At 49.3% G+C, this 27,925-nt stretch overlaps 1 protein-coding gene across 1 annotated transcript in view; it reads right to left on the reverse strand.

Moving 5' to 3' along the window:
- Window positions 1-2,981: 2,981 nt before the first annotated feature.
- The window catches only part of SRGAP2 (SLIT-ROBO Rho GTPase activating protein 2), a 236,444-nt gene continuing 211,500 nt past the window's right edge, over window positions 2,982-27,925 (reverse strand). Inside the window, 7 exon segments of the mRNA XM_032611585.1 lie at window positions 2,982-6,557; window positions 8,681-9,005; window positions 9,218-9,256; window positions 12,509-12,655; window positions 14,139-14,319; window positions 16,363-16,442; window positions 20,056-20,280. Coding sequence (XP_032467476.1) covers window positions 6,174-6,557; window positions 8,681-9,005; window positions 9,218-9,256; window positions 12,509-12,655; window positions 14,139-14,319; window positions 16,363-16,442; window positions 20,056-20,280 — 1,381 coding nt within the window. The 3' untranslated portion in view covers window positions 2,982-6,173.

Genomic DNA, 27,925 nt, shown 5'->3' on the forward strand with positions numbered 1-27,925 from the left:
CGCCTATAAGAGGCCTCACCGCATTTTCCTGAGTGGCTCTGAGGACTCATAGAAATAGAAGTGACAATTCAGAGGTAGCGCTAGGACCAGAGGCACGGGGAGGGATGGGGGGCGGTCTTTGATGGTAGTTCTCAGGGAGAAAGCTCACATCTGCCTTCTCCAGAGGGAGGCCAAGTGGTGTCATAGGAAGGGCAGGGCTTTACAGTCAGAGGTCTGAGTCTTGACTTGAGAAAAAGTCACTCAACCTTTCTCATTGACTTGGTGCAAAACCAAAATGAGATGCAGTGCCTGCTACCCAGTAGGTCCTGAATAAATACTAGGTGCCTTTTCTGCCCCTACGTGGCTTGAGCCTGTTTGTCACAGCTGCCTCACCTGTCCAGTGCCTTAAAGAAGATGGGAGAGAAGGACAAGGGCCAATGGGCGTGTGGAAGAGGTGGGCAGTGTGTACTAAGCGTGCCCAGGCATTTTTGAAGGGCTGAGTGTTAAGGTCTTGGAACCTTGCTCCTTGCCCCCTTCACAGGTCAGCTCTGGCCAGGAGCTTTGGGTGCGGAAGGAGGAACAAACACTGCAGCCAGACCTGGCACCACCCCCAGGCAGCGGGAAGAGATGCAGTGGGGGCAGCACCAGGCCACTGTGTACTGTCTTTCTTGGTATGGGAAAGTGAGTATTTCACTCATTCTCTTAACCCTTCAAACCTCCTACTCACCATTCCCTCCCACGCTCTCAGCTAAAGGATTTGCAATTAATTCCACTGCAACAGAAGAAGCGATCAAGAAGGAACTCCCTCATCTTCTCGCCCCACATCCACTGCCTGCCTTCCCTCCCCTGAGATGGAGGAAATGAGGAAGCGCCTCCTCTCTAGCCTTTGCTGGCCCTTGCATCTATGCTCTGTGATCTCACCCTCATTCTACTGGGTCCTGCCCTTGAGAAAGCATGCCTCAATATTGTCCATTGTAAAAAGAGAAACCTGGGCCCTTGACCCCTTTTGACGCTCCCCATCCAAAGCAAAGCCTTTGGATGAGCTGCCAGGAGTTTGATTCCCCCTTCCCACGTGCTGCCCAACTCACTCCAGTCAGCTCATTTCCCCTGTACGGCAAGTGCTATTGACAAGGGTGACCTTTCTTCACTGGCCTCATCTTACCCCACGGGCATTTGCCAGCCGATCCTCCTTGTTGAAACATTTCCTTCTCCGGGTTCTGTGACTCTCCCAGACACCTACCTCTGTCACTCGCTCCGTCTGCCCTCTTTGCTGGCTTCTTATCCATTGGATTTCTAATCATTGGGACCTTCTCTTTTTTTCCATTTGTATATTCTTCCTGGGGATCTCATAGTTTGAATACATCTATAATGCAATAGCTCCTAAATTTGTTTTCAGGTATGATCTGTCCCTAAAACTCCATATTCATATATCCAAGAGTTTACTTGATATTTCCACTTGGATGTCTAATAGTCATCTCAACTTTACCAGGCCAAGCAGAATTCTTGACTAACCGTACTACCTCTTCCCCCAGGTATTCACTACTTTATTATATCGTTTCATTTTTAGAGTAACACTATTTTGCTTATTTATCTGTTCTCCCTGAAACCAGAAAGCTCCATTATCTGTTCCTCTGTTCAATACTATATGACAGTGCTTGGCACACGGTCAGGCTTAACTGACTAACGAACGAGTCTTTGGCATACATAATATGCCAGGGTTTCTAACTCCTGAGTAAAAGGAAGCTTCATATGCCTATGGATATAAACATTTAGGTTAGATCATCATCAAGACCGTTTCCTAAATTCAGACCCACCTGGTCTCCTTTTATAGTTTCTATCTGGATTGAATGGGTCTGTTTTGACTGTCACTGGTTTCCGTCAAGCTCCCATCAGAATATATGAGATAAGAGTACCCCGAAAGGATAGCCCGCCTTTGCCTTAGGACTCTCTGAAAAGGATTTTGGGTCCTCTGTTCACAGCTTAAGCACTAGCTCCATCTCACAGCTCGTCACCTACATTCCACAGCACAGGGCGGCAGAACAGCCTCAGCTTTGACTTAGCTAAGACCAAGGGACCAGCAAGAGAAGATCAAGCTGGAGCTCTACCATAAAGTGAGGGAGCTAGAAAAGATGACACATTAGAAGGGCATGAGAAAGTCGAATAAAAAATATACAAATAACAGATGGCAATGGCAAACCTAAGGAGAGGATGTAACGTGTCTGGGGTAGGATTCCTTGTATTACCATTGAACATTGGGCATGAGAGATTTGATCCACCCCAGGGGCCTCTGGTATTAGAATAAGCCCACAAAACGTAAGTGTGGGCCCTAGGGGCTCCAGGATGCATTTCAAACGATCACCTTTGAATAACTTCACCCTTGAATATATGATCTGCTAGAATCAAAATCTAAGGGAGAGAAAGCATTTTCGGTATGCTCCCACCCCACCCCCGTACTCAACACCCACAGCACAAACACATGGGTAAGCTCTTCTTCCAGAGGCAGTGGGCTGTCAAGGGCAGAATGACCCAGGGCTTTGGTTGTGGAGGAACTAAAACCTTCAGTCACCCTCAGTTGTGGCTGACAAAGCTTCCAAGCAACTGCACAGGCTCCGTTCCTGCAAGTGGGGAAATCTGACTAGTGACAGAAATGAGAACAGTCCTCACTGAAAACAGGGGAGGTGGATTCTGTGGAGGAAATGGTTCTCATGGCAACAGACTGCCCAATGGTGAGCCGGAAGACTTGCTACATAATCCCTTAGGTTCCACACATGGGCTAAAGGAAAATGCTGGGGTGCGGGGGGGGGGGGATCTACATTCTAAATGCACCTCTGCTGTTGTCTTGCTGGGGGAGGGAGAAGATGGTTGGCTCCTGCGGTCACCCCAACTCTCCTTCTGTTGCCAGGCAGGGCTCCGTAACCACAGACGAATCAAAATCCCTCCTGGGCAGCGGGACTCCTGGATTGGAGATTTCAGGGAGTGGAGAAAGGATATAAACTGCAGCATCGAAACCTAAAAACGTATTTTATTTCGAAGTTGTGCTTTGGATTTTCCCCAATCCAACATCTGTTGAGTGACAGTCTTAGGTTCACACAAAGCATCTCCAAGCATACATACAATATTCCAGTTATCAACACTATTTTAAAGAATATACCATTTTACACAAACGTGACATACAAGTCAGACGCCACAAAATTGCAATTCCCTGGAAGATCTAACTTCTCTTCTGAACGTGAAGTACATATACACCAGTCCTTCCAGTGGTCTGTTCATCCTGTTGCTGGCATCATCTCTCATCTCTTTGGGGAGAAACCAGGGCACCCTGAGGAGGTTGGCTGAGACCAGTGTTTCCAGTTTACAGGCTGCTGGCTGCAAACTCCTCTCTTTTCCAAATTGGGATGCTGGTAGCCCCGCCCCACCTCTGCTTCCCAAAGACTGACCATCAGAGTCCACACCGGGAAAAGGATCCATGCCTCCAGGGGCAGACTGGGGTTCTTCGAAGCATCATGCTGGTTTAGGAAGCATATCCGAGGAAGACTGGTCTCCCTAGGCCCTGGGTGGCCAGCTCCGTTTGGCTTTTCGGTGTAAAAATCACAGTGTGCAACCTAGATTCCAGATGATTGCAATGAGCTCTGCCGAGAAGGACTCTCCTCCTAAGGTTCCTAGTCCTCTGGACAGGACCATCTCACAGGTGTCAGGAGCACCAGAGAGGGGAAGACAACTCGGCTCCCAGAGCGGGGGTAGCAGGTGACCTCTCACACACTGTCCAGTTCATGATGCAAATCAGCAGATGGACACTGACCGAGGGGATGGTGAATGCAAGTCATGTACAGGGCTGAAAGAGAAACAAGGCAGGAGCAACAGAACAGGCCAAAGGTGTTGTCATTAAGGAGCTTTGCCTTTCCTTTCTTAGAGAAGGATGTGCCGGAAAAGGAGGAAAAGGGCAGGTATGGGCACCAATTTTGACCAGTTGGATCAAAAGGAATGTCAAGTGAAGGGTAGGGTTTCATTTCCAGCAAGGAAACAGATCCGTGGGTATGAAAGGCCCCTATTGGCTCAGGACCTGTGTAAGTCCAGTGACAGACAAGGACAGGCCACTAAACAGATCAACAAAAGCCAAGAATGCGGAGGACTGTGGGTTGCCTCTCGCAGGTTGACACACGCACTGAAGGAGTTCTTCATCTCTCCCTCCTGGCTCTTGGGATGGTTTTCCTGGTGTTGCAGGCTACTTTTCTAACTAGCAACTTCCTACAAAGCTTCTCTTTTCCTTCACACAAAAGGAGGAAAATCCTACTGCTTTCCATAGAGCCAACTACCAACTTCAAAATGTTGGTCTGAAGAGCATTTTCTGGGCCAAAGATAAGAAAATTCAGATTTTCCTATCTGAATGGCAACCCGCTATCTCTCCTAAACGGTGGAAAATAAGGCAAAAAGCACAGCTTTAAAACCAGAAAACAGAGAAGAGGAATGAGTTTCAACTTTAACTCAAGTAGTTGTCTGAGACCCATGAGCCTGGGGTTTGACTGTCCCCAGCCCTGGTCCTCCTGGGATAGCATGATGTTAGGGGAGCTGGGACCATGGGCACCAGATTTGGAAAGCAAATTAAAGCAGACAAGGGTATTATTTTTGCTTTTTGGAGGTGAACCAGAAAAATAGCCGAAGGAAGGCCAAAATATTCAGCATCCAATTTTTGATTTTCTTAGATTCGGGCCTTGGAAAGACTTTAAAGCCCGAGGGGCGAAGAGTTCTCTTAGTTGTGCTTGTCTGGATAAATGAAGACCAGTTTTGTTTTTTTTTTGCGGTACGCGGTCCTCTCACTGTTGTGGCCTCTCCCGTTGTGGAGCACAGGCTCCGGACGCGCAGGCTCAGCGGCCATGGCTCACGGGCCCAGCCACTCCGCGGCATGTGGGAACCCCCGGACCGGGGCACGAACCCATGTTCCCTGTATCGGCAGGCAGACTCCCAACCACTGCGCCACCAGGGAAGCCCCTGAAGACCAGTTTTAAGGAGCAATGTCTCTCTTTAATCTAACTAGGGCTCCCTAAGCCCCCACTGGTCCCTGAAGAGAGGCCTTGTGGAATAACCCAACTAGGGGATAAACCTAGAATACATTTTCATTTGGGAACAATTTTAGGATTAGCAAAGCTGAATTTAATTTTTAAGAGGATTATGAATTTTATGTCTTAAGTACCCAAAAAAGTGGGAGGAAGGACCCATTTCTTACCTTTTCCAAACCTGCCAAAAACACAATAAAACTGTCTTAAGCCTCTTTACCCTAAAAGCAACCAACTATAAAACTGTCTTACACAGGAAAATGTCTTAAATGGAAAACGGTACATCAGAGACAAAGATAGGAACCCGAGAAATGTCTGTACATTCAGAAAAACTTTAGAAGTTCTGTAAGAAGATTGGGTTGTAGTTCCAGAGAATGGAGGAGAGCAAAAGCAAACACCAATGATCAATTCACACCAATAGAAAGAAGACAGAGAGAAAGCCCCCAACCCCAAACAGTTTACAGGATTGAGTCCCATCCTGCTAAATTTCACACGGTGGAGAGAGTCAAAGGCTAGGTTCTCTGGCCCAGACAGAGTTGAGATTTGTAACGGAAACAGAGACCCCTGGTGGCTCCTGTGTGAATTGCCACAATATCTTACAAAGAGACCAGTCTATCTAGGACCAGGAGAGGCTACACATGCCAGAGACTAGAAAAAGTTGTGTGTGTGTGTGTGTGTGTGTGTGTGTAAAACAGAGAATGAACTGTATATGATTCTCTATAATCAGTACCCAAAACAAGATGCCACTGAGAGCTGGCCGTCAGCAGCCAACCATCTGGTTAGGCATCCCCTGTGTCTGAGGGGACTGAGACTTCAGCCCACGGCCCTGTGACTTGCCTTGCCAGATTTCACAGTGACCTGATAATGGAAAAACCTATCTCTGGCTAACCTAAGAACAGTATGTACTGTAGCTGGCTGGATTACGACAACTGGGGGAAGCAGAAGGTAGCGGGAAGGGTGGGGGAGGGCTGGGCGATAACGAGGGCTTCATTCTCAAGGTTTTGGGTGATGGGGAGGCTAATTCCTGCAAGAACAACTTAGAACCTAATTTTCAACTGAAGTCCCCAAGCTAGTTAAATAGGAAGATTTTAATAACAGTCAGTCCCTCCAGTCCCCTTGTCTAGAACAATTAAATTACATCCCTCAGACAGTACAAGACTTGTCAGTGGACTGTGGGGAGGCAGAGGAGTTGACACCGGGGCTAGTGGCATTTGTTTTGGGGAAGACAGTGGGCTTGGGCCGTGTGGCTGGCGGCTTGACTGGGGCCGCCATCTTGACAGACTTGACAGGCCGGAAGGCGCAGGCGATGTCCCCAGCAGTGCTGGCGCTACGCTGGAAGGTGGGCTCAGGGTCCTTGAGGAGCTGAGTGTGCAGGGGGCTGGAGGGCTCCGATGTGGGGGCCACCACAGGGGAGGTCTTGAGGGGCTCCAAGGTGTCCAGAACCACGTCCGGGGTGTGCTTGACGCTGCTCTGCCGTTCTAGCTCCCGCAGCTCGTTCAGGGCAGAGTTCATGGTCGCCTCAATATCCTGCGGACAGGAGAAAGGAGAGAGTGAGGCTCACGTAGGGAGAAGCCCCCAGGGTCCTAGTTCAGCAACCTGGGCCAAATCATGGAGAAACCGACTGTAAGGAGATGTCCAGATGATTTTATTTGGCCAAAATCTTTGAACATCTGGATGTTCAGAATGGGAGGGAAGGGGGACAAAAAGGACTTTCGTTCTCGTGAGGGTTTTTTTTTTTTTACCCTTCAGACAGAGTGGTTGAGATGCTTTTTAAATAGAGCACTCAGGTTTTAGACACATGCACGGATGTATCTATGGATGAGATGACATGTAATCCAGCAGGGACAGGAAAGGTGGATGAACTAAGGGTGGCCAGGAGTTTGGTCATGAGTACATGGGATTCATATTCTACGTTTGTTTGAAACTGTACATAATAAACAACTTTTTAAAAAAGTGGTACAGATGAAGTATGATCTTTGTTATCTTGGACTTTAAAGGCCAAAGGTTAAGAGGGTTAGTCCTTCCTCCTCAAGGACTGAGGGAAGGTTCAAGAGCCCTGGCCCTGAGGATCCATCAGGACACCCCCCCACCCCTGCCCCCGCTCCACCCCATCCAGAGTGCTCATCTTGATGAAGCCATTTCCTTCCACCCATCACCATAAGAGGGGACCAAGGAGTGAGCAGGAGGGGGAGCCAGAGTCCACGTAGGTGAATCTCCACTGAGTTTCACAGTGCAATACTCCAGATCTTAGGAAACAGCAGGCCTAGCTCAGGGGCTCAAGGCAGAACCAAAGACCCTTTGTATGCAGCCAGCTGCCTCCCAGGGAGACCTCCCAGATCCCTCCCCACCTCTCCACACACTGTGTCTAGCACCCCCAAACCACCGCAGGGCTCCTCCCTTGGGATTAAACTCACATGGAAAGACTGCATGTTTCTAGCAAAGGCCCCTGGTGAAGGCTTCTTTGCCCTACAGGGTAATCCATGCTTTCTGCCGAGAGTGGTTCAATGTCACTCATCCCTCTGATGTTCTCAAACCTTAAAATTGTGCAGAAAGAACTCCATCTCCCTCCTCAGTCCCGCTCTGCAGCTAGAGTCTGTCCCAGTTATGTAGCTATTCCGACGTTCCTAACACCTGGCCAAAGAGGGAGCTGGGAGGATTCCCGTGGTGCAAGGCAGATTGCAGCCAAGAGCTTAAGGAGAGGCACAGAAACAGAAGGCTAGCAAAGCAAGACATCTCAGGCCTGTAGCTTAATACTGTGCTTGCCAGGTACACCATCCCTAAGCAGAGCACTGCGATTAAGCCAACAGAGGCCACACCCAGCCTCTACCCTGGAAGTTGGGGTGAGAAGAATCTCAACTCAGTTGAGACATAAAAGGGCAACGATGAGCCTTTAGTTCCTACCTGGTCTAATGAAAATTATAGAGTTGGGAGAGACGTCTGAGTGAACTGCTTGGAGTGGCCCCGAGAGTCGCATTTTTAGAGGTGGGGTTGGATCTCTAATATTTCATGGAAAACAGAGACTCGTCAGTGTGATGCATACATGGAAGGAAGACCCTGTAGCAAGCGAGGGAGCTCATCTCCACTGCCTCTGGAGGCTTGGGCTGGAAACCTTTCTGGTACCGGAGTGCGCAGTGGCAGAGTAATTTGGGGCCTTCACAACCAGGAGCAGATTGTTGATTGATCATTGATCTATCACTAGGGACCAAAGATTAGCCTCAGGGATGATGGCGATGGCACATTGATATGAAAATGTGGCCAGAACTACCTCTGAGCCTCACCACTCGGGCAGCTTCACTGAAATCTACCAGGGTCTCAAGACTCAAAATTGGGCTGAATGGATTCTATCAGAAACACTCAGTCTGTAACTACTGGCTTTAAAAATTACAACAGGCTTGCAAATAGCCCATATATGAGCAAGAAGCCTGCCTTCTTTTATTTTGTCTTCAAGTTCTTTTTGGGGAGAGAGGGATTGGCAAATTTCTTGGAAAGCCATCTTATCGGGTCTAGATGTCTAACAGTCCCTGAACTCCGTGTATAATGTACAAAGCACCGTTCTCTTTCAAGTGCCGTCATAATGAGCATGGGCTGCACTAAGCAGCAGTGACAAGTGTAGATTTGTGGTAGCTATTTGTCCAAGAGCCCCCAGTTACCTGTGCAATGACCTCAGGGTCCATGGGCCGGTGGTTATTGAAGCTTTTTGACCTGCCTGCTGTCACCGTCTTCCGGATCTGTGGACTGTCCAGCCGATTCTTCAGGGATGAGTGACGGCTGATGGAGTTGAGACTCCCATGCCCACTGATGGAACACTTATCTGGCCCTTCCTTGGGGAGACTCTGGCTCAGGATGGGCTGGGAAGATGGGCGGCAGCTTGCCCCCACCCCCGGGGACGCGGAATCAGTCAGGGAACTGCTCAGCCCATGGCCGTCGCTCCGAAATGTTTTCCGGATGCTCCCAGATTCTGGCCGCTTCCTTTGCCTTCAATGACAAACAGAAAGGGCGGTTTGATCAGGGAGCCCTGGCTCCGAGGAAGCTAGGATGAGTGAGGGAGGGGCAGATGTTGGTACCCAGGGACTTCTGGAAGGAGAGGACACAGAGCATGTCCTCTCCTGTGTCACCTTCCCTTGCTTTCTCCATGTCTTTGTCTCCCTGCCACCCCCGACCTGGGCAAAGGAGAAATAGATACTTACTTGGTGGTCGTGGGCTTTGAGTTCTCAATGTGTAAGGTGCTGTCAGGAAAAATGTCTGATTAAGCAAAAGTTTCTAATGGGAGACAGATTCATGAAAAGGTACCCTCCGTTACCTGTTCTGCATAGAAAGCAGGCCCCAGACCCCAGGTAGGAGAAAAAGTCTCACCATCACCAAGGAGGTAGGGAATTGCTGGTAAGAGGAGAGTTGACTTTTCCAAATTTTAGCATGTTTCTTGGTCCACTGACAAGAGTGATTATTTGGGGCTTTGGCAAGAGGCTGTGGTTGCTTATTCTGCAGACATGGAACAGAATATTTTTCAAGAGGCTGCAATGCTGCAGAGTTCGGGTCACGTTTGTGCATTTTCTAGGGTGGAAATACATCTACGTGACCCTAAGTCACCCAGCACTGGGCTGAACCCTGGCTCTGAGTCGATCTGTTTCAGACCACTAAAGCTCTCAGATGAAACGGTCTGGCAAAATCTTATTCATATGGGTGTTGCCCACTGCTCAATAATCTCATTATCTCTTGGAATCAGATACTATAGGACCTAATCTAAGAGGCAATGACACTTCTGGTTTGGGATGGCAGCTGGGCAGCTCTGAACTTGAATCTACTAAGGGCCACTGAGGCTGAGGTGGGAGTTGAGGATGCAAGAAGGGAAGGGGTAGGACCTGAAGATAAGGAGCTGGTCCTTGGGGCAGGGCCACTGCGGAGGTCTTCCTCATCATACATGCCCGGGGCCCCGTTCGGGATTTGGCACACAGCAGCCACTCCGTGAGGCTGCCTGCTCGGCAGCTTTAGCCTTGGGGGTCAGCCACTCTCCAGTGGATAAAGGATGTTCGCAGAGTCTTATAAGGTCCAGTTGAAATGACTTTTCCTCTTCTGAAAATTCTTCCCTGACCTCCCTCCCCCATGGGCAGGCAGACTTGATCACTCCCCCTTCTGTTCCTTCAGTGCATCTATGGAACCGCTTTTTAGTGACTTGTCTCTGTGGTATTCACCTTGCCCGACTGTGAGCTCCGAGGCCAGGGATCATCTTATTCGTCCCTGAATAAGCGGCAGGCGTACCTGGCACAACAGGAGGCGCTCAGTAAGTGTGTGGAATTGAACTGAGAGGCCGCACCCTAACAACTCCTTGCTGATTTCCTTTTTCCTTCTTGTGAGGAGGGCTGACTTACAAGGCCCAAACTGCTAATGAGGCAGATTTATGGAGTGGCTGGTGTGGGCCAGGCCCCAGGGATATAGAGGGAGGAAGACAGAGTTCCTGGTTTCAAGGAGCTCAGCCCGGTGGGAGATCCAAGCGCAGCTTGTGTCCTGAGATTGCCCCGGGAACACAGAATAAGGGCATCTAACTCAGCCCTGAGGAATTCAGAGGTGTCAGAAAGGCTTCCCTAAAAAGAAATCTTTGGACTGAGTCTCAAAGGGAGAGGAGTCGACCAGGTGAGAAGACAGCAGATGTGAAGGTCCAGGGGTGAAAGAGAACCCAGGGTACTCAGGAGAGAGAAGGAGCTCGGGAGGAGAGCTGTGTGGGGCAGGAGGTGTGGCTCGAAGGCCGATCAGTCCTAAGGGCGAGACATCCCGGGGGGCGGCTGCTCACCCACGGACCAGCTGGCGTCTGGGCAGACCATGTCCTCCAAGACCCCATCCTGATACCACCAACCAAGGAGTTCACGGGAACCGCCTTGACTTTCTACCAGATGTTCATCTTTTGAGTATTCAAGGTATTACTCGCTACAATTCCTTTGTACAAATGGCAACAAATATATGATGGCTTAAAAATCTGTACCCGACTAATTAGCTAACTCTCTCTCCACCAACCTCGCCTTGGTTTCTGGGTTAATTACAGGCTTACAACCTTATGATTATAGGCTTATAATTAATGCAGACTTGTAAATAATGAAGAAAATGTCATTGGCCCACAGTTAACTTTTTACTAGCTGGCCCCCCAACAGGGCACACTATGCTGGAGGGAAATCAATTAAATCCTCGATCTTTCTTACCGGTCTGACTGAAGTTGTAACTACACTGACCAAGTGCGCTGAATCAGCTACTTTACTAAGTAGAGGGTGAAAGAGATGGAAAAGAACCATGTGCCCCAAACACTCCCCCTGCTACCGTCTGGTTGGAAAAAAGCCAAGAGATCTGGGCGACCTGGTGCAGTTTAAAAACAACAAGCATCTTTTATTCTCCTTCCAGTTTCAGTGTCCAGAGGCTACAGTTAACAGGTTTTCAATGTGCAAATCATTTCATTCCTCCAAAGCCAGAGGGGAATAAAAACTGTACATCATCTCCAATCCATATTCATCGGGAGCGCCCTGGGGCTTGTCATCCTGCTGGCACTGGGCCAAGGTTCAGGGTCTGGCGGAAAGAGGTCTGTAGGCTTTGGGGCTTGGTGTCTGGCCCCTTGAGATGAGATTAGTTCTCCAATAACCTGAATGTCTCTAGGGGAGGCAGCAGCACACAGGCGTGGAATCCCTCTAGACGGCCAGATCGGGTGTGGGTGGAGTTAAAACCCCAGGATGTTGCTAACAGCCACTGTGAAAGCTGGGGGGCACAGTTACGAGCCTGCTGGACAGAAGTGGGAATCTGCAAAGGGACTAACAGGGAAGGATAATACACAGGGCCAAAGCAATAGGGGAAAAAAATGGCAAATTATTTCTACTGGTGTGAAAGGGCAAGAGAAAAGGGAGCTGGGGGGTTAGACAGTGAAGAAAGAGCTCAGGACAAAGCTTTCCTTGTGGGGGTTGGTGGGGGTAGTGGTCGCCTTTCCTCCAGGGGAGCGAATGCAGGATGAGGGAGAAACAGACATGTGATATCTAAATAAACCATCTAGGGTGACATGAACCTGGTAGAAGATGCACGAGACTTTGGATCTTTGGACAGACAAGGGCCAAGGAAGACATCAAAGATTATTATTTGAGTCAGAATTGGAAAAGAGAAGGCACCTCTGAGAAACAGTACAAAACCAAGTTACGTGAAGTGACTACAGCTTTGGCCAAATTTTCAGCAGTCAGATGGCCAGGAAGGTCTGAGCGGACAGACGCTGCAGGGACAGAGGGGCACACCCGTCCTTAGCGTGACGGCCGCTAGCCGGAGACCTGGGCCTGCTGACGAGGCCTGTGGATGCTTCCTTGGCCCTGTCCACCTTGGAGCAGCCACGAGCACATGCAAGCTGTCGGGCCGGGAAGTGGGGGGATGCAGCACAGGGATGGAGAGGGCGGTTAGGCCAGAGGGTGAGGCGGGGTGTCGCAAGTCATTCAGGGGAGCAGAAAATGAAAAGCAGAGCTTACTTGTTGATGTTTGCAAGATAAATATCGGCTACATGACCCCCACTGGGACAGCTGGCCCCCGCTCTGGCTGTCACCTTTTCTTCAGGTGGCTCAGAAATGACCTCAATCTCAGACTTGGGGCTGGACCTCTCCACGACACCGTCCTCGCTGGGGGAGAAGGGGCAGGCAGGCAGGGAGGAGGGGAAAACAACAACAACACAAAAAGCAGTGTTAAATCGGCAAGATGGCCCCCCCGACACACACGCGACCCCACAATGGTTCTGAGGCAGCAGCGACGCCTGGCTGGGCTCTGGGAGCGGACGCAAGGAAAGCTACGGGCCTTTGGAGGGTCATTTAAATAAAGATAAATAATCCTGCTGAGTTCTGCGGGGTCCTCAGATCCTCCGAAAGCTGGGCTAGGGGACTCCTGGATTCGAGGTGTCTGCCTTCTACCCCTCGCTGCTTTCCCGGGGCAGCTGTGCCGGGGCCACCTCCTGCAGGAGGTCCAGGTGGCCGTTTATGTGCTCAGGTCCCGAGCACAGCTGGGCAAGGGCAGTCAGCTCTGCCGTGGCTCTGGAGATGCCGGCGTTGAGGCAGGACACTGCCACACTCTGTCGTAGCGCATCTAGCCCTGCTTAGAGCGTCCAAGCCGGTCCCAGGTCTCTCCATGGCTCTCCCGGCCCCTCTGGCTACTGATGACAAAGAAAGCCCCTTCTCCCCCACAATTCATCTTCTCTCGGTCCTGGAGTGAAGTCATAATGCTAAATTTGGGAGGGTCCACGCACAGATGGCCACCAGGTATGCGATGTTATCAACAGAGGGAGGATTTCCCCGCAGAACGAGCTGGGGAGAGGCTGGGAGGGTGCAGACTCATTCAGGATATCAACCTTTAAAAAATAATATTAAGGGAAGGACTAAAAACACTGACAGCATCGTATCCAAGGGGAGGGAGTCGGGGTCAGAGGCAGGGCAATGGGGCAGGGAGGCAGATTTGAGGGGCCACGGGGAAAAGCCTTCCTGATGCAAAGACATTGCTTCAAAGAGCAGGAACCAAACTACAGCCCATGTGATGAAGTCTCTCTGGAACCAGTCCATGTTCCCTTTGTTCCCCGACATCCTTTCCCCTCCTCTCCCCTGTCTTTCTCCAAGTCAACCTCATCTCGGTTAAATGAACTGGGTTATTTCCACAAGGTTGCTTAAGCTAGATTTCTACTAGAAAACGAACTCAACATTTTCATTTGCAAGTGGAAAAGTGCCATCAGGTTGTTTAAAAAAAAAGACAGAGAAATCAAAATGTTTTCCCAACCTGATCTTTCCAGAAAGGAAATATAAGTGGTCAAATAATAATCCCTCATTATCACTCATCAGGTATAAATGTGGATGAGTGCTGGCTGGCAAGTTTCTAAAATGACTGGGGGTGGGGTAAGGTGGTGGAGATGTGATTGGCGGGGGAGTAGAGAGTGGAGAGATGAAAAAACAATTCTCCACTCAGTCTCTGAGTCTGGGGGCCCTTCAAAGCAACTGCGACACTTCAGGACTGTGTCGGCGCCCCCTAGGGGTTGGGCTCCCTCATCCTCCTGGGCTCCAGAAATAAAGCCTCACTCCCACACTGCAGCCAGGGACCCCTAAAGGTGCAGGGGGCCTAACGTACGTGTCTTGGACCACGATGTACTGATGGGGGATGAGTCCGTCGATGCCATTGTGCCGGCCTTCCCACCAGTCGTCGGAAGCCCGCTGGTAGAGCAGCAGGGATGCCCCCTTCTTGAAGGACAGCTCTCGGGCTGTCCGGCCCACGTAGTCAAACTTGGCAATGGCCTCGATGGGCTCACACTCTGAGAGGGGTGGAAAAGAAGGAAACACATGCTGTTGGGACTCACAGACTCAGGAAACTGGGTGGAAGAGCCCAGTTAGCTGAACTTACAGTGGTGGGAAGATAACCTAGTGTGAAAATAAGTCACGGATGATCTATAAAGCAGGTATTCCCACGCAGACTGTGCAAACCCCTGAAAGCACTTGTATGCCCTTCCTTGCCTTTGCTTATGCTGTTCCCTCCACTTGGAATCCCTCTCTCTGTCACCTGCCTGATGAAACACATTGAATCACAACTCAAACTTCACCTGCTTCCTCTAGTAACTTCCTTGGTGTTCTCACAGCTCTTTATGCCATACTGTACTTGTAAGCATTACTTCCTTTCTGACTATAAAATAACTCCATTAATTTAGAACACTTAACATATTGTACTTTGAATAATTTATTTACATTATATACTCTCCCTACTAGAACATGAGCTTTTAGTTGCTATAAAGAGAAAATAACTTGCCCAATCAACTTTCCAAGGAGCAAAATATGGAAATATATGTTGTGGTCAATACATGGAAAAATGCACATGTAAGTGATTTGAAAAATTAAAAGGGGTGTGCAAAGGCAATGTATTTTTACTTTTGTGTGCACTTCTGTTTCCTCATCTATAAAATGAGGATAATAATAGTGCCTTTTTCAGGAAGTTGGTATGAGGAGTCAACAAATAACAATTTGTAAAAGTGCTCAGAACTGTGTGGGCCCACAGTAAGTGCTACACACGTGTCAGCTACTGTTATTACTGTCACCGTTGTCATTATCTGTTCTGGGCTGCAGGTAGAGGTCAGAGAGCAAAAAGAAGGCTCCCACAAATCAGGAACCCAGGGTTAAAATCAGATATTCTGAGTAGTGGAGAGAAAGGCTACTTGCAAACAAGACTATGCCTAGACAGCCGGGGCAGGGCTGGGGACTTCACTACAGGGGGCCTGTCTAAATATCCCAATGTCGGTTCCATACAGCTGCGGGTTTGTCACTCGACCTCTCTGGCCTCAGTTTTCTTAACTATTAAATAGCAGCTGTATCAATTTCACTAGGGATTAAGAGATAAGACATATACAGCCTCTAGCAGTGCTGGGCACACGTAGGCTCTAATCAAATACGACTTTCCCTGGTTCACCAAATCCCTTCCCATTGTGTGGTAAATTACCATATTGATCCATCTGACCTTAAGAGCCAAATCAGCAATCCTAATTTCTTTTTCTCCTTTAAAAGCTGGCCTAGGATTGCAGAATTCATAGCAAGGCAGGGAGCAGGGAACACTGCAGCCTGTGCCATTTTGTTCTTGTGCCCAGAAAATTCTGAGGCCCCTTGTCAGCTGCTGAGACTTCCAGAGCCCAGGCGATCCAGAAATGGAGGTGTAGAACTGTTGGCAGGAGGGGGACTGTGCTGGCTGGACAGACCCTAATAAATCATGGGCATCGCCGAGGCCCACGGACGACAGCTGCGCATTCCAGCTCTCGACGCACACACACCAGGCTGTGCAGCGCGTGGCTGTGCTTTGGAAAGGGTCAATTTTTCCAGTCGGCAGGCGTGAGGGCATGTGGTTTCTGCATCCTGATTCCCACCCCCTCTGGCTTGCTTCTGCCGGGTTCTTGGCACCCAGCTTCACTATTCCCTGGGCCCTCTGTTTTTCAAATGAGCTCTCCTTCCCTTTGGTCTCCAGCTACCTGGCAGGAGTCTGGGCCATGACAAGGGACTGACAGTATGCTGGTGAGACAGCCAGATGAGACAAAGAACTGGGAGGTGGATGAGGGGCAGTGAGGTGGGGCGAGAAGGGTGAAGGATGAAGGGCTACGGTCTAGCTCTTCACCTCTGGTTTAATACAGAGACCACTCTATTTGAGAAGGTGGGCTGTCTCTCCAGGAAAGGGAAGGAATGAAGCTGGGAGGCAGGAGAGCTCCCTGCTCGTCTTGAGGGGACTGCTGGACAGGAAGGGTCATCAGGAGCACAGGATATATAATCTCTCCTTTCTGCTTCACCACCCCACAGTCCCACTGACTCCAAGTGGGGCCTCGTACCGTCATCACTTGTGTGGTGCTCTGCGGCCACATCCTGGGTGGAGTCTTCAGCCGAGGTAGTCTCTCCGTGAGGGCTGTCACTGCAACAGAACCAAGAGTAACTGGGACCTCAGCATTTGCTTACAAAATTCTTGTCTTCTCTTTCACACAGCTTCCTTGGACATGGGATCTATCCTAGACTCTCTAGATCCTGATCACATACTCCAGACAGATGCTTATAATGAAATGTAAGGCTCTCGGGATTCTCTAGACTAGCTCCCGCTACGAAAACTACTCGAGACTACATGGGACTTACAACATCTTGAGACAAGAGGAACCCCATTTGAACTTATAAATCTTTTCGAAAATACGGAATAACTTAGCTCCTCAAGGGCTATTTCTCTAGGTGAATTAGTTCCTGGAGGGAGCATGGTGGAAGGGAAACACTGGGCTTTAGCATCGGATACAACTGGATCCAAATACCAGCTCTGACACCTGGTAGCTGTGCGACCCTGGGCAATTACTTAATCTCTTTCAGCCTCAGATACCTAATCTCTGAATCGAGGATAATGGTCTATATATCTCACAGAGTTGTGTTAGGATTCAATGAAATAAGAGGGAGTGATTAATAAGCATTGCTTTCTTTCCTTCTTTCTCATTTTGCTTGATGCCTCTGGCTGCTTTGTGGTTTAGTACTGGTGAGAAAGTAGGAGGTGAGTCATAGAAATGAGTGGGAAACACAAGCAGGGGAAGAAAGTCTGCTGTGGGCTGGACACTGCAAGAGGGCAGCGGATGAGAGCTGGGTCAAGTTCTTGACAGAATTCATGGAGCCTCAAATTACCCAGGGTGGAGAATCGAGAATGAGCAGGGAAGTTATTAGGAAAGTCATTTCTACTCCTGATCTCTTGGATTTCAGAGTGCGTGGGGAAGGGCACCAGGAAGTTCTGACTTCCTGAAAAGTAGAGAAAAACCCTGTTCATTTCTAAAGTTTCTTCCTCTGGTGGTAGGTAGTAACAAGTGAGACTTTCCAGGCAGTTCTATGGAAGCACCATCACCCCTCAACCCCACATCCTGGCTTCAGTTTCTACCTTTGAGCCTACAGCCTCTCCCTCCTCAGCGGACGGGTCCTTCGCTCCTAGAAAGTTCCTCAAAGACCAGGGGACTAATTTAGAACTCACCCCGTGTGAGGCAAGGCAGTTCCAAGGAGGCTCTCCAGACCCCAGAGAACATTATGGGAGAATATCAACAGGGATTCCTCTTTATCAGAAAATGTGGGCACACTTTCTCACTGTTTTCTGGGCCTCAAAACCCTCTGAATGAGTTTGGTGACATTCTGGAAACCCTTGGGACCCCAGGGGTGTGCAGGGCAAAGGCTCACTTTTCCCCAGACCTCTGAGTTCATTTCTTTGGCCGTCCGCTAAGGCGGCAGCTCCCAAATTTCACGGAGCCCTGGACTGCTTGTTAAAAAGAGACTGCCTCACCCATTCCCAGAGTTTCTGATTCACTAGGTCTGGGTGGAGTCGGGGCACTTGCATTCCTAATCAGCCGGTGTTAGGCAGGTGCCGTTGGTCCAGGGACCCCACTTTGAAAACCACTGCTCTAAGGTAAAGACAAGCTGATGCTTTATAAGGTCCCTTCTAGCCCTGAAATGCTATGCTTCTCTCATTCCACACGCACACCCCAGCCTACCTAACACCTGTGGTCTCAGAAGCAGCCCAGCATGCTACACCACAGGCAGTCCTGGAAAACTGGGTTCCAGTTTCAGGGCTGGTAAGTGTGGTGCAGTGGGGCTGCGGGGAGGCCAAGCGGCCTTGGTGCTCCCTCTTCCTGGCTGTTCTGGTCTCCTGGCCCATCTCCAGTATACTTAGGCTCTGACTCCCCCTTTGCCACCCCTCCCTCCCCTCCTTCATCCATCTTAGCTCACTTTGCTGGCACTTCTCTCTTCTGATGGGAGAGGCTGGGAGCCTTCTGAGTGGCTATGAACCCAGCAGTCAGATGGTCCCTCCTACCCAAGGTCATTTACTCTTGATCCTGGGGTGCTTCTGGCCTCCCAGCCAGTCTGTGGTAGTAACAGGCCCTGACTAATCTTGTGGTTTTCCCAGAGGCTGCTAATAAATGGCAGATGCACAACCAATGGGGCTGGGGGTGGGGGTGGTGTTGTGCTGGGAGAAGACCTTGGACAGAACTGAGAGGTAGGTGCCCTCCCATCTGTGCCCGGTGAGCCCTACCAGGGCCCTGCTGCACCGGGCCGTGAGGTGGGGCTCTGTGTCCTGGAATGGGTCCAGAGCCTGTAGCGGTTTGATATGTGAGAAGGCAGGTGAAGCAGGAATCGGGAACACGATTCCACAGCTTTTCAACACTCATGCAAGGGAAACCAACTCTCCAAGTCACATGCACAAGGACAGCTCCCTGGAGCCCACCAGCCAGTAGGCTGAGACTCGAACAACATCCCTAGTCCCCACCAGCCATCTGTCAGTGACCGGAAGCTTTCTCTCCGAGCTGGTGAGCCTAGATTTCTCCAGCTCAGTCTCAGATGCCGGGATCTACAGGACAGCAGAGAAGACCGAACTCAGCGATGTCAGTGGTATTTTTATGTTCACAGACACATGAATAGCATTTTCCTCACTCCTTGGGCTGGAGGCTCCTTCTGTGGGGATCAGGGAGAAGCATGGACTGACTGGCCTCTCATTAAGTAAGCAACCTCCCCTGTCCTCCCCTACCTCAGTCCATAGCAATGGGGCTGGCTGAATTGCTTCCAGATGTTGAATTCAGATGGAATCCGATTTGGGCTGGCTTATGCTTTCAGCCCAGGCTGAAACACTGTTTAGGGGAAGAAGGGAAAGGGAGGAGGAGGAAGAGGTAAGGGATGTTAGGGAGTAAAAGAGAGAGGCAGTTGTCTTTGCGTTTACTGGGAAAATGGCCCTGTAAGTGGCACGATGGGGGCAGTGTGGGGCAGTGGGTTGTACCCTGCACTGACAGTCAAGGGGTCAGGGCTGGGATCCCCACCACTGGGGTGGCCTCAAAGATCGTCCCTGGCCTCTCTAGATTGCAATGACTTAATCTACAAAATGGAAATCTGTTATTTGTCTAACGGAAGGGTCTAGCAAAGATGTGCCCTAGGGATTGCTTTTATATCTCTGTTTCCAGGTGAAGTCATGACGAACCTGCTTCAGTGGGGCACTGGGCCTAACCTGCCGAAAATGGACCTTACCCCACTTTCTCATCACAAATGTCTGAGATCATTATTAAATTATCATTGTATAAACTCACAGTCAGGAAATTACGCTTCATAACTGAAATCTGCCCAATAAGACAGAAATTCCCTGGGACGCAGGACTGTTCTTCTCACAATAGCCAGCTTCGAGCAGGAGCCAGAGAGACACTGCTGCCGGATGAATGGCAGTTCTGTGTACAACCTGATCAAATTTCCTTTCCCGGAGATCATTAACGTTCCTGTTATTGCTGTCGTTATCTTTCAGAATGGTCTCTCATCACTCAGAACTCGTAAAAAAGGAGGCAGCCTGAAGTGGCACTGAGTAGTTTGGGTCGAGGTGGGGCCCTGCCTACAGCAACCCCCGATCCTGGCAGCTTGAAGTGCCTCGGAGTGGGAGGTGGGGAGGATCTGGGTGTTTCCCTCCGTCTCGCTTGGCCATCTGGCCCCCATGCCAGTGCGTGTTGGTGACATTTCCCCTCCTCCAACCCTGAGCCCCCTACCAGTAATCCTCCGTGCTCCCTCCTCTGCTGTAGATGGGGCCCTCCAGCTCCCTAGGGTTTGGGAAGATGTTCTCGTGCTGGATGATGATGGTTTTGATCAGCTCATTCACGTGGGCTTGGCAGGACACCTGGTCATGGCCCTCAGGCACTGACATCAGCGAGGGCCCGAAGCAGATGGCGAGGTTGTAGGGATCCATCATGTTCTCTTCACTGAACTGTGATAAACTGGAGGAGAAGGAAAAGGGGGCAAGCTGAAAAGCACTCGCATGAATGCCCAGAAAACACAATCACAGGAGGCGCTGCCAGGAGCAAGAACAGAAGCAGCACAGACGGCCCCCTGGTTTTCTGGGCGTCAGAGCCCTTCTAGAAAGCCGGTAGGGGGAGAAGAGAATGACCACCAGGACACTATTCAGGAGCCAAGAGAAGGCCAAGTGGAGGTCCCTCCTTGCAGATCTCACCCCTCCTCTTTCTCTAGCTCCCTGTTCAAATCCTACTTACTCCCCAATCCCCACCCCAACCCTAGACCATATCCACCAAATCTACCCTGCCTTGAGAACACACCACTCTGCAGAGCTGGATACGCTCCCACAGACCAACCCACTAAGCCGACAGAACAGACGGAGCCCCTCGGGCTGCCCTGGTAATGACACGGTCAGAAGACGCAGGCATTGTGCGTTGTGTACCTTCTTGAATGGCAAAATAATCAAATTATTAGGGATATTCCATTCTAAGCTCTAGACTTATTTTAAAAAATAGCCAACCGATTAGCTTTTGTATTCCATCAAGCCCGTGAATTTCTTCCTGGAATAGCTAATGCAATTGTTTTCCATTTTCATAATATCCTCCTCCACTATTACATTCAGGATTTTCAGGAAAAGGTCAGCATGTAGCTCAGCTCCTGCTCAGGCTTCCCCTGGACGCAGTCTGACTTCATTATTGGGTATTTTATTCCAGGAACTCCCCCTTTCCAGCCAGCAGCTGCTCCAGCCATACCTCCAACCCTGGCCAAGGACCCAAGCCCTTCAGTGGTGAGTGCCCACTGGTCTGTCTGTCCAGGCACTGAAGGCTGGGCTAGTTCTGGATGTACCCCGACCCTAGGAGTCTGCAGAAATGTGAGCTCTGCTACGGGGTTCTGCCTCCCTCGTGGGCATCTGGATTCTGACAGATCTTGAGAGGATACCAAAGCCATGGTGCTTAGCCAGAGGCCTGGGACTCAGCTGTCTTCATCTGAGTAGCTGTTCTTCAGAACTGAGCAGAGTTGACTTCTAGTGTATCCAGCATCCAGACTCAAATGACCAAGCTGGTCTCTATCTCAATGATTCTCTCCTTCCCTGAAGATTCAGATACGTCCCCGGTCCCCCCACAGAATCACTGCAGAACATGTGAAGTGGGACAATGAAGTGGGACAGTGACAAACAACTGTCATGGCTGAGGACCACTGCTCTGTAGGACCCGGTCAGATGCAGGGAGGCCTGAGATGTGGGCGTTGATGGATCTCAGTGGCCGGACTGCTTCATAGGAGGTTTTAAAGATTTAATTTTATAATCCTTCTCTGGCTCCTGAGTTAAAAGAGAGCAGAGATTCAGAAAAGGCTGGTAGATGTTTCCAAGTCTACTTCTTGGTCAAATAAAAACTGGAGAGAGACAGGAGAGATAATTAGCTTGGGAACCTTAGCAGGGACAACGGAGGCATGAGGTGCCACAGGGCTAAAATTGTAGCCCATCTCAGGCTGGCTGGTTCCTCGAGTCATGGAGGGACAAGCAGGAGGAAGCCCATTTCTTTAGTGTGATCTGACAACATTTTGGTAACATGCAAGGAAAGCAGTAGTTTCTGGGGAGCCTGGTGGTCAAAGGGAGATAAACTCTAGGCCTGAGGGTCCCAGTCTAAGCTCACTGAGAGAAGAGGAATCTTGCCCGGCCTTCCAAGGCAAGGACTGCTCAACTCCTAGGTGGCTACAATGACCAGGGCCAGAGAGGACCTGTGTTTGTGCACTGGGGTCCACTTCTCATGGGTCCAGGTCCATTTCTTATTCCCATTAAAATACAGACCAAGATCCTTCTTTCTCTTCCAATCTACTGGAACACCTAAGTTCTGGGGGTAAAGCCATGGTGCTTAACTACTTGAGGGACACAGGCTCCTTCAAGAATTTGACAAAAACTAAGGATTCTCTCCCCAGGGAAATTCATATATGAGCACATAACAAATGCACACAATTCTGTATATAATATAATGGTGCTAATAATCCTTGAAGACTCTGATGGCTGTACCTAGTATAAGACCTCAAATACTGGATTTTTATTTTTGAAGAAATATCTAAAATGGATAATACTGGTAACAGCTCCCTCTTTAAAAAAAATATTTTTTTGGTATCGACTTCTACACATGCCATCTCCTCTAAGAACTGTACTATATTTCTTTAGGTTCTGTCCATAACACGAGTGAACTTTCCTAATTGATTTGAACTCATCCTCTTTTGAGCACCTTAAAAAGGTCCAGTGTAGTGGGTTTTGGGGGGAATGAGAAAATCAGGATTGGCGTGGGAAAACTGTTTTTCATCATGCATTTTTCTGGACTTTTTACTTTTAAATGATGCACATTTGTCGGTTCTGAAGAACCTAGGAGCGGGACAGGAATAAAGACGCAGACGTAGAGAATGGACTTGAGGACACGGGGAGTGGGAAGGGGAAGCTGGGACGAAGTGAGAGAGTTGTATTGACATATATACACTCCCAGATGTAAAATAGATAGCTAGTGGGAAGCAGCAGCGTAGCACAGGGAGATCAGCTCGGTGCTTTGTGACCACCTAGAGGGGTGGGATAGGGAGGGTGGGAGGGAAACGCAAGAGGGAGGGGATATGGGGATATATGTATACATATAGCTGATTCACCTTGTTATACAGCAGAAACTAACACAACATTGTAAAGCAATTACACTCCAATAAAGATGTTTAAAAAACACGATGCACGTTTGTATCTCTGATTACATTTAAAAAGAAAAACAAAACATCCCAAGAATTTTAGAGTCAAGCAGACCTGGTTTTGAGTCCCAGCTCCATTGCTTACCATCGTTTTGTACTAGTTCCCTAGTTTCTTCATAAAATGGGGGCAATTATGCGCCCCCTTGATGGGCTGTTGTGAAGATTAAACAAGGTAATATGTGCAAAGCACTTAGCACTGTGCCTGGCACATAGGTGATGTTTAAGAAATATTTTCTGTCATTTTAATGTCCTGTTTGCTTCTTGACATAGGACCTTTTTTCTTTTTTGCGGTACGCAGGCCTCTCGCTGTTGTGGCCTCTCCCGTTGCGGAGCACAGGCTCCGGACGCGCAGGCTCAGCGGCCATGGCTCACAGGCCTAGCCGCTCTGCGGCATGTGGGATGTGAGGTGCCACGACCAGGGCACGAACCCGTGTCCCCTGCATCGGCAGGCGGACTCTCAACCACTGTGCCACTAGGGAAGCCCGACACACGACCTTTGATTTCAGTCAGGGAATGGAAAAGCAGGGCCGCTGACGTTTGGCAGTAATTGACTTACAGGTGTCCACCGTCTTCTTCTCCTGACAGGCATAATCTAACAAGCTGAGGGCTCTGCATCCCCAAATCAAAACCTTAAATCCTCGGGGAGAGCACATAGCTTTGAACACACTGTTTTAAACATATGACATTTCCATTAAAAACCTTCAACTTCATGGCCTCCAGGGGTTTGATTTCGCAACACCCAACAGACCATGGGTAAGATATTATGCATCAGGGTTGATTTCAGGTTTGAAAGGGATGAAGAGAAATTGTTATTTTTCACCATGGCCCCAGGCAAAACGTGGGGTTGAGAATCTGTAAATCCATGGTTTAACAGACTTTCCCAAAAGGCTCCTTAAGAGATAAGAAGTGGAAGGTAATTGTGGCTGACTCTTCCTGATGGCCCTTCAAAGGCGCTCCCTCACTCCCCTTGCCTATAAAGCCCCCTGTCCCCAACTTCCATGCTCCCACATCTATTAACTGACTTGCCTTCCTCCCTACGCAGTCAATCCCATCCCCTCTCACCTCCTCAAGAATAGCACTCCCGCAATTACCTTGCTCTCTCCTCCATCATCAGTTCATCTCTATGGGGTCACCCCACTAGCATGCCAATGTGCAGCAATACCACCCATCTTAAAAACAATATTCTCCCTTAAGTCGTATCCATACTGAATTACGGTCCCATTCTCTTCTCTTTATAATAAAATTCTTTGAGAGTTGTCTCTGATTCTCTCATTCTTCTTTACCGGTTCTGTTATGGACTGAGTTGTGTCCTCCCTGTCCCCCAATTCATATGTTGAAGCCCTAACTTGACTGTAATGACTGCATTTGGAGACAGGCCCTTTAAGGAGGTAATTAAGGTTAAATGAGGTCATATGGGTGGGGCCCAAACCCTACAGGACTTGTGTCCTTAAAAGGAGAGGAAAAGAGAGCAGAGCTCTGTCTCCCAGTGTGTGCACAGAAGAAAGGCCACGTGAGGACGCAGTGAGGTGGTTGTCTACAAGCCAAGGAGACAGGTCTCCCCAGAAACCAACCCTGCTGGCATCTTGATCTTGCACTCCCAGACTTCAGAACTGTGAGAAAACAAATTTCTGTTGTTTAAGCCACCCAGTCTATGGTATTTTGTTACGGCAGCCCTAGCAGATTCACACACCTACTCTCTTCCCATGCGGTCCCCCAACCCCTCTATCGTGGTAAAATACACACAACAGAAAATTTACCATTTTCAACCATTTTAAAGTGTACGGTCCAGTAGCATTCAGCTGAATACGACCCACTGTACGGATCTACCACATTTTGTTTATCCAGCATCAGCACCCCTTCTCGCTTGAACTGACACCATCAGGATTTTGCCCCTCCTCCTCCACCAAGACAACGCCCATCAAGGTCACTAGTGACATCTACGCTGCTAAATCAGTTCTCAGTCCTTTTCTTAGCTGACCTGTCATCATATTATCCCAGTTATCACACCCTCCTTGAAACACATTATGCAGCTTCTGGGACACCATTCCTTCTTGGTCCTCCTCCTACACCACTGCCCACTGTCACCTGCTCAATGAGGTGTCCCTGACCACTGTATATTAAAGAGGAAACCCTCACACCCACCCCTTACACTCTCCAGTCCCCTAACATGCTTTATTTATTTGTTTATTTTTGGCTGCTTTGGGTCTTCGTTGCTGCCACGCTGGCTTTCTCTAATTGTGGCGAGCAGGGGCTACTTTTCCTTGCGGTACGCAGGCTTCTCATTGCGGTGGCTTTTCTTGTTGTGGAGCACAGGCTCTAGGCACGTGGGCTTCGGTAGTTGTGGCTCGTGGGCTCTAGAGCTCAGGCTCAGTAGTTGTGGCACACGGGCTTAGTTGCTCCGTGGCATGTGGGATCTTCATGGACCAGGGCTCGAACCCATGTCCCCTGCATTGGCAGGCAGATTCTTAACCACTGCACCACCAGGGAAGCACCCCCATAACATGCTTTAATTTTCTCCACAGCCCTTATCCTCTGACATATGTTCTTCTTTTTTTTTTTTTTTTTTTCTGGCGGTATGCAGGCCTCTCACTGTTGTGGCCTCTCCCGTTGCGGAGCACAGGCTCCGGACTTGCAAGCTCAGCGGCCATGGCTCACGGGCCCAGCCGCTCCGTGGCATGTGGGATCCTCCCAGACCGGGGCACGAACCCGTGTCCCCAGCATCGGCAGGCGGACTCTCAACCACTGCGCCACCAGGGAAGCCTCTTTTTTTTTTTTTAATTAATTTCTTTCTTTTTGGCTGTGTTGGGTCTTCACTGCTGTGTGCAGGCTTTCTCTAGTTGCGGTGACCAGGGGTTACTCTTTGTTGTGGTGAGCAGGGTTCTCAGTGCGTTGGTTTCTCTTCTTGCAGAGCACGGGCTCTAGGCGTGTGGGCTTCAGTAGTTGTGGCACGTGGGCTCAGTAGTTGTGGCTCGTGGGCTCCAGAGCACAGACTCAGTAGTTGTGGCTCATGGGCTTAGTCTTCCCGGACCAGGGCTTGAACCCGTGTCCCCTGCATTGGCAGGTGGATTCTTAACCACTGTGCCACCAGGGAAGTCCCATGACATGTGTTCTTAGCAGTTTTGCCTGTCTTCCTCCAGTTCTATGTGCTATGTAGGCTCCATGAGGGCAGAGACCTTGACTGTTGGGTGCAATCTTAGATATCCAGCAACTAAAACAGGGCCTAGCACACAGTAAATGCTTAAAAAATACATGTTAAATAAATAAGTGAATAAATACATGAGCATCTGTGAGACTCTAGGACAATCCAGCCACAATTCTACTTGTCCATTTTCATACAGAAGCTAAAACACTCCTTGTGAAAGTCAGAAGAGCAGCACAGACAGAATCTTTCCAAACTGGGAGGCACCTGAGATGGTGAAGTTTGGAGGAAGACTCAGCTTTTCTGGAGAGCTGCTGAGGTGCCTTAACAGTGAAAGAAGCACCACCAATTCCCTCTTTCAGATTATGGAGCAATATTTGAGGATGTAGAGTGATGCTTCTCGGACCTTCATGTGCCTATGACTCAGCAGGGGATTTTGTCAAAATACAGATTCTGATTCATGGGTCATTGTGGGTGGGGTGGGGGAGGAACTGAGATTCTGCATTTCTAACAATCTCCCTGATGATGCTGATGCTGCTGGTCTATGGACCTCGCTTGATTAGCAAGAGACTAAAAGTCTATATTGTTTGACATCTGAAGAAATCAGGTTACAAAAGGCAAGCAGCAGGGTCAGCGGCAGTGAGGGGGAGCTACCTGCACTTTGTTTCAGGGTGAAAACCCACTGAGTAGTACAGATGCTGTGGCCGGCAGCCTCTAAAATGAACCCTATGGTCCCTGCCTACTGGTATTCATGCCCTTGTGTAGTTCTCTCCCTTTGCGTGTGGGCTAGATTTAGTGACTCGCTTCTAGTGAATGGAGTATGGAAGAAGTGATGGGACGTAACTTCTGAGATTAGGTTACAAAGACTGGCTGCTCTCTTGGGCACTCTGTCACTCACTTGCTTGGAGCAAAGCCAGCTGCCATGTCACGAGCAGCTCTATGGTGAGGCCCATGTGGTGCAGAACTGATGGAGGCCTCTGACCAACAGCCAGCCAGGAAAGGAGGCCCTCAGTCCAACAACCTGCAAGGGACTGAATCCTGCCAACACCACGTGGATCCTTTCCCAGTCAAGCCTTCAGAAGAAACTACAGCCCTGCCCCCAGTACACTCACTGCAACCTCAAGAAACCTGGAGCCAGAGGCCCCAGCTAAGCTGCACCTACATTCCTGATCCACAGAAACTGTGACATAAAAATAAATGCTTATTGTTTTGAAGTTGCTGAGTTTTAGGGTAATTTATTACACAGCAATTGATCATCAATGCAGATGCTAAGAAAGGATAACATTAATAATTAACAATTAACAAGGCCTGCTGGACAGGCATGTACCCAAGGTTCATGGAGTGGATTGAACACTAGCTATATAGATACATGTGGAACCAGGTCAAGTCGACACAGCACTGGTGCACTGTGTAAGGAGTTCCACACATATATCTCAGTTCTGGGGGTTCCTTGAGATGGAGGATATGTACAACCCCAAAAAAGACAATAGCCAGAAATAAAGTACACACTGTCAGGACATGTAACAGCAAAGGAGAGGGGTCCTAAAAGTCTGGGCCCAGGGAGAGTTTCCAGACTGGGCCCAGTCTGCATACTTATCACCTGTCACCTTCCTGTGTGGGCAGGTGGTCTTCTCTATCGCCTGTGTCCTGCACTCCATTTATTATTTTAGGAAACACTGTGGTTATTAATGCTGCATCTTTTCAATGAAAGACTTTGATGAGCAAGTTAATCATTTTTTAACCAGAAAAAGAAG

The sequence above is a fragment of the Phocoena sinus genome, chromosome 1, assembly GCF_008692025.1.
Source record: "Phocoena sinus isolate mPhoSin1 chromosome 1, mPhoSin1.pri, whole genome shotgun sequence".
Taxonomy (NCBI): Eukaryota; Metazoa; Chordata; class Mammalia; order Artiodactyla; family Phocoenidae; genus Phocoena; species Phocoena sinus.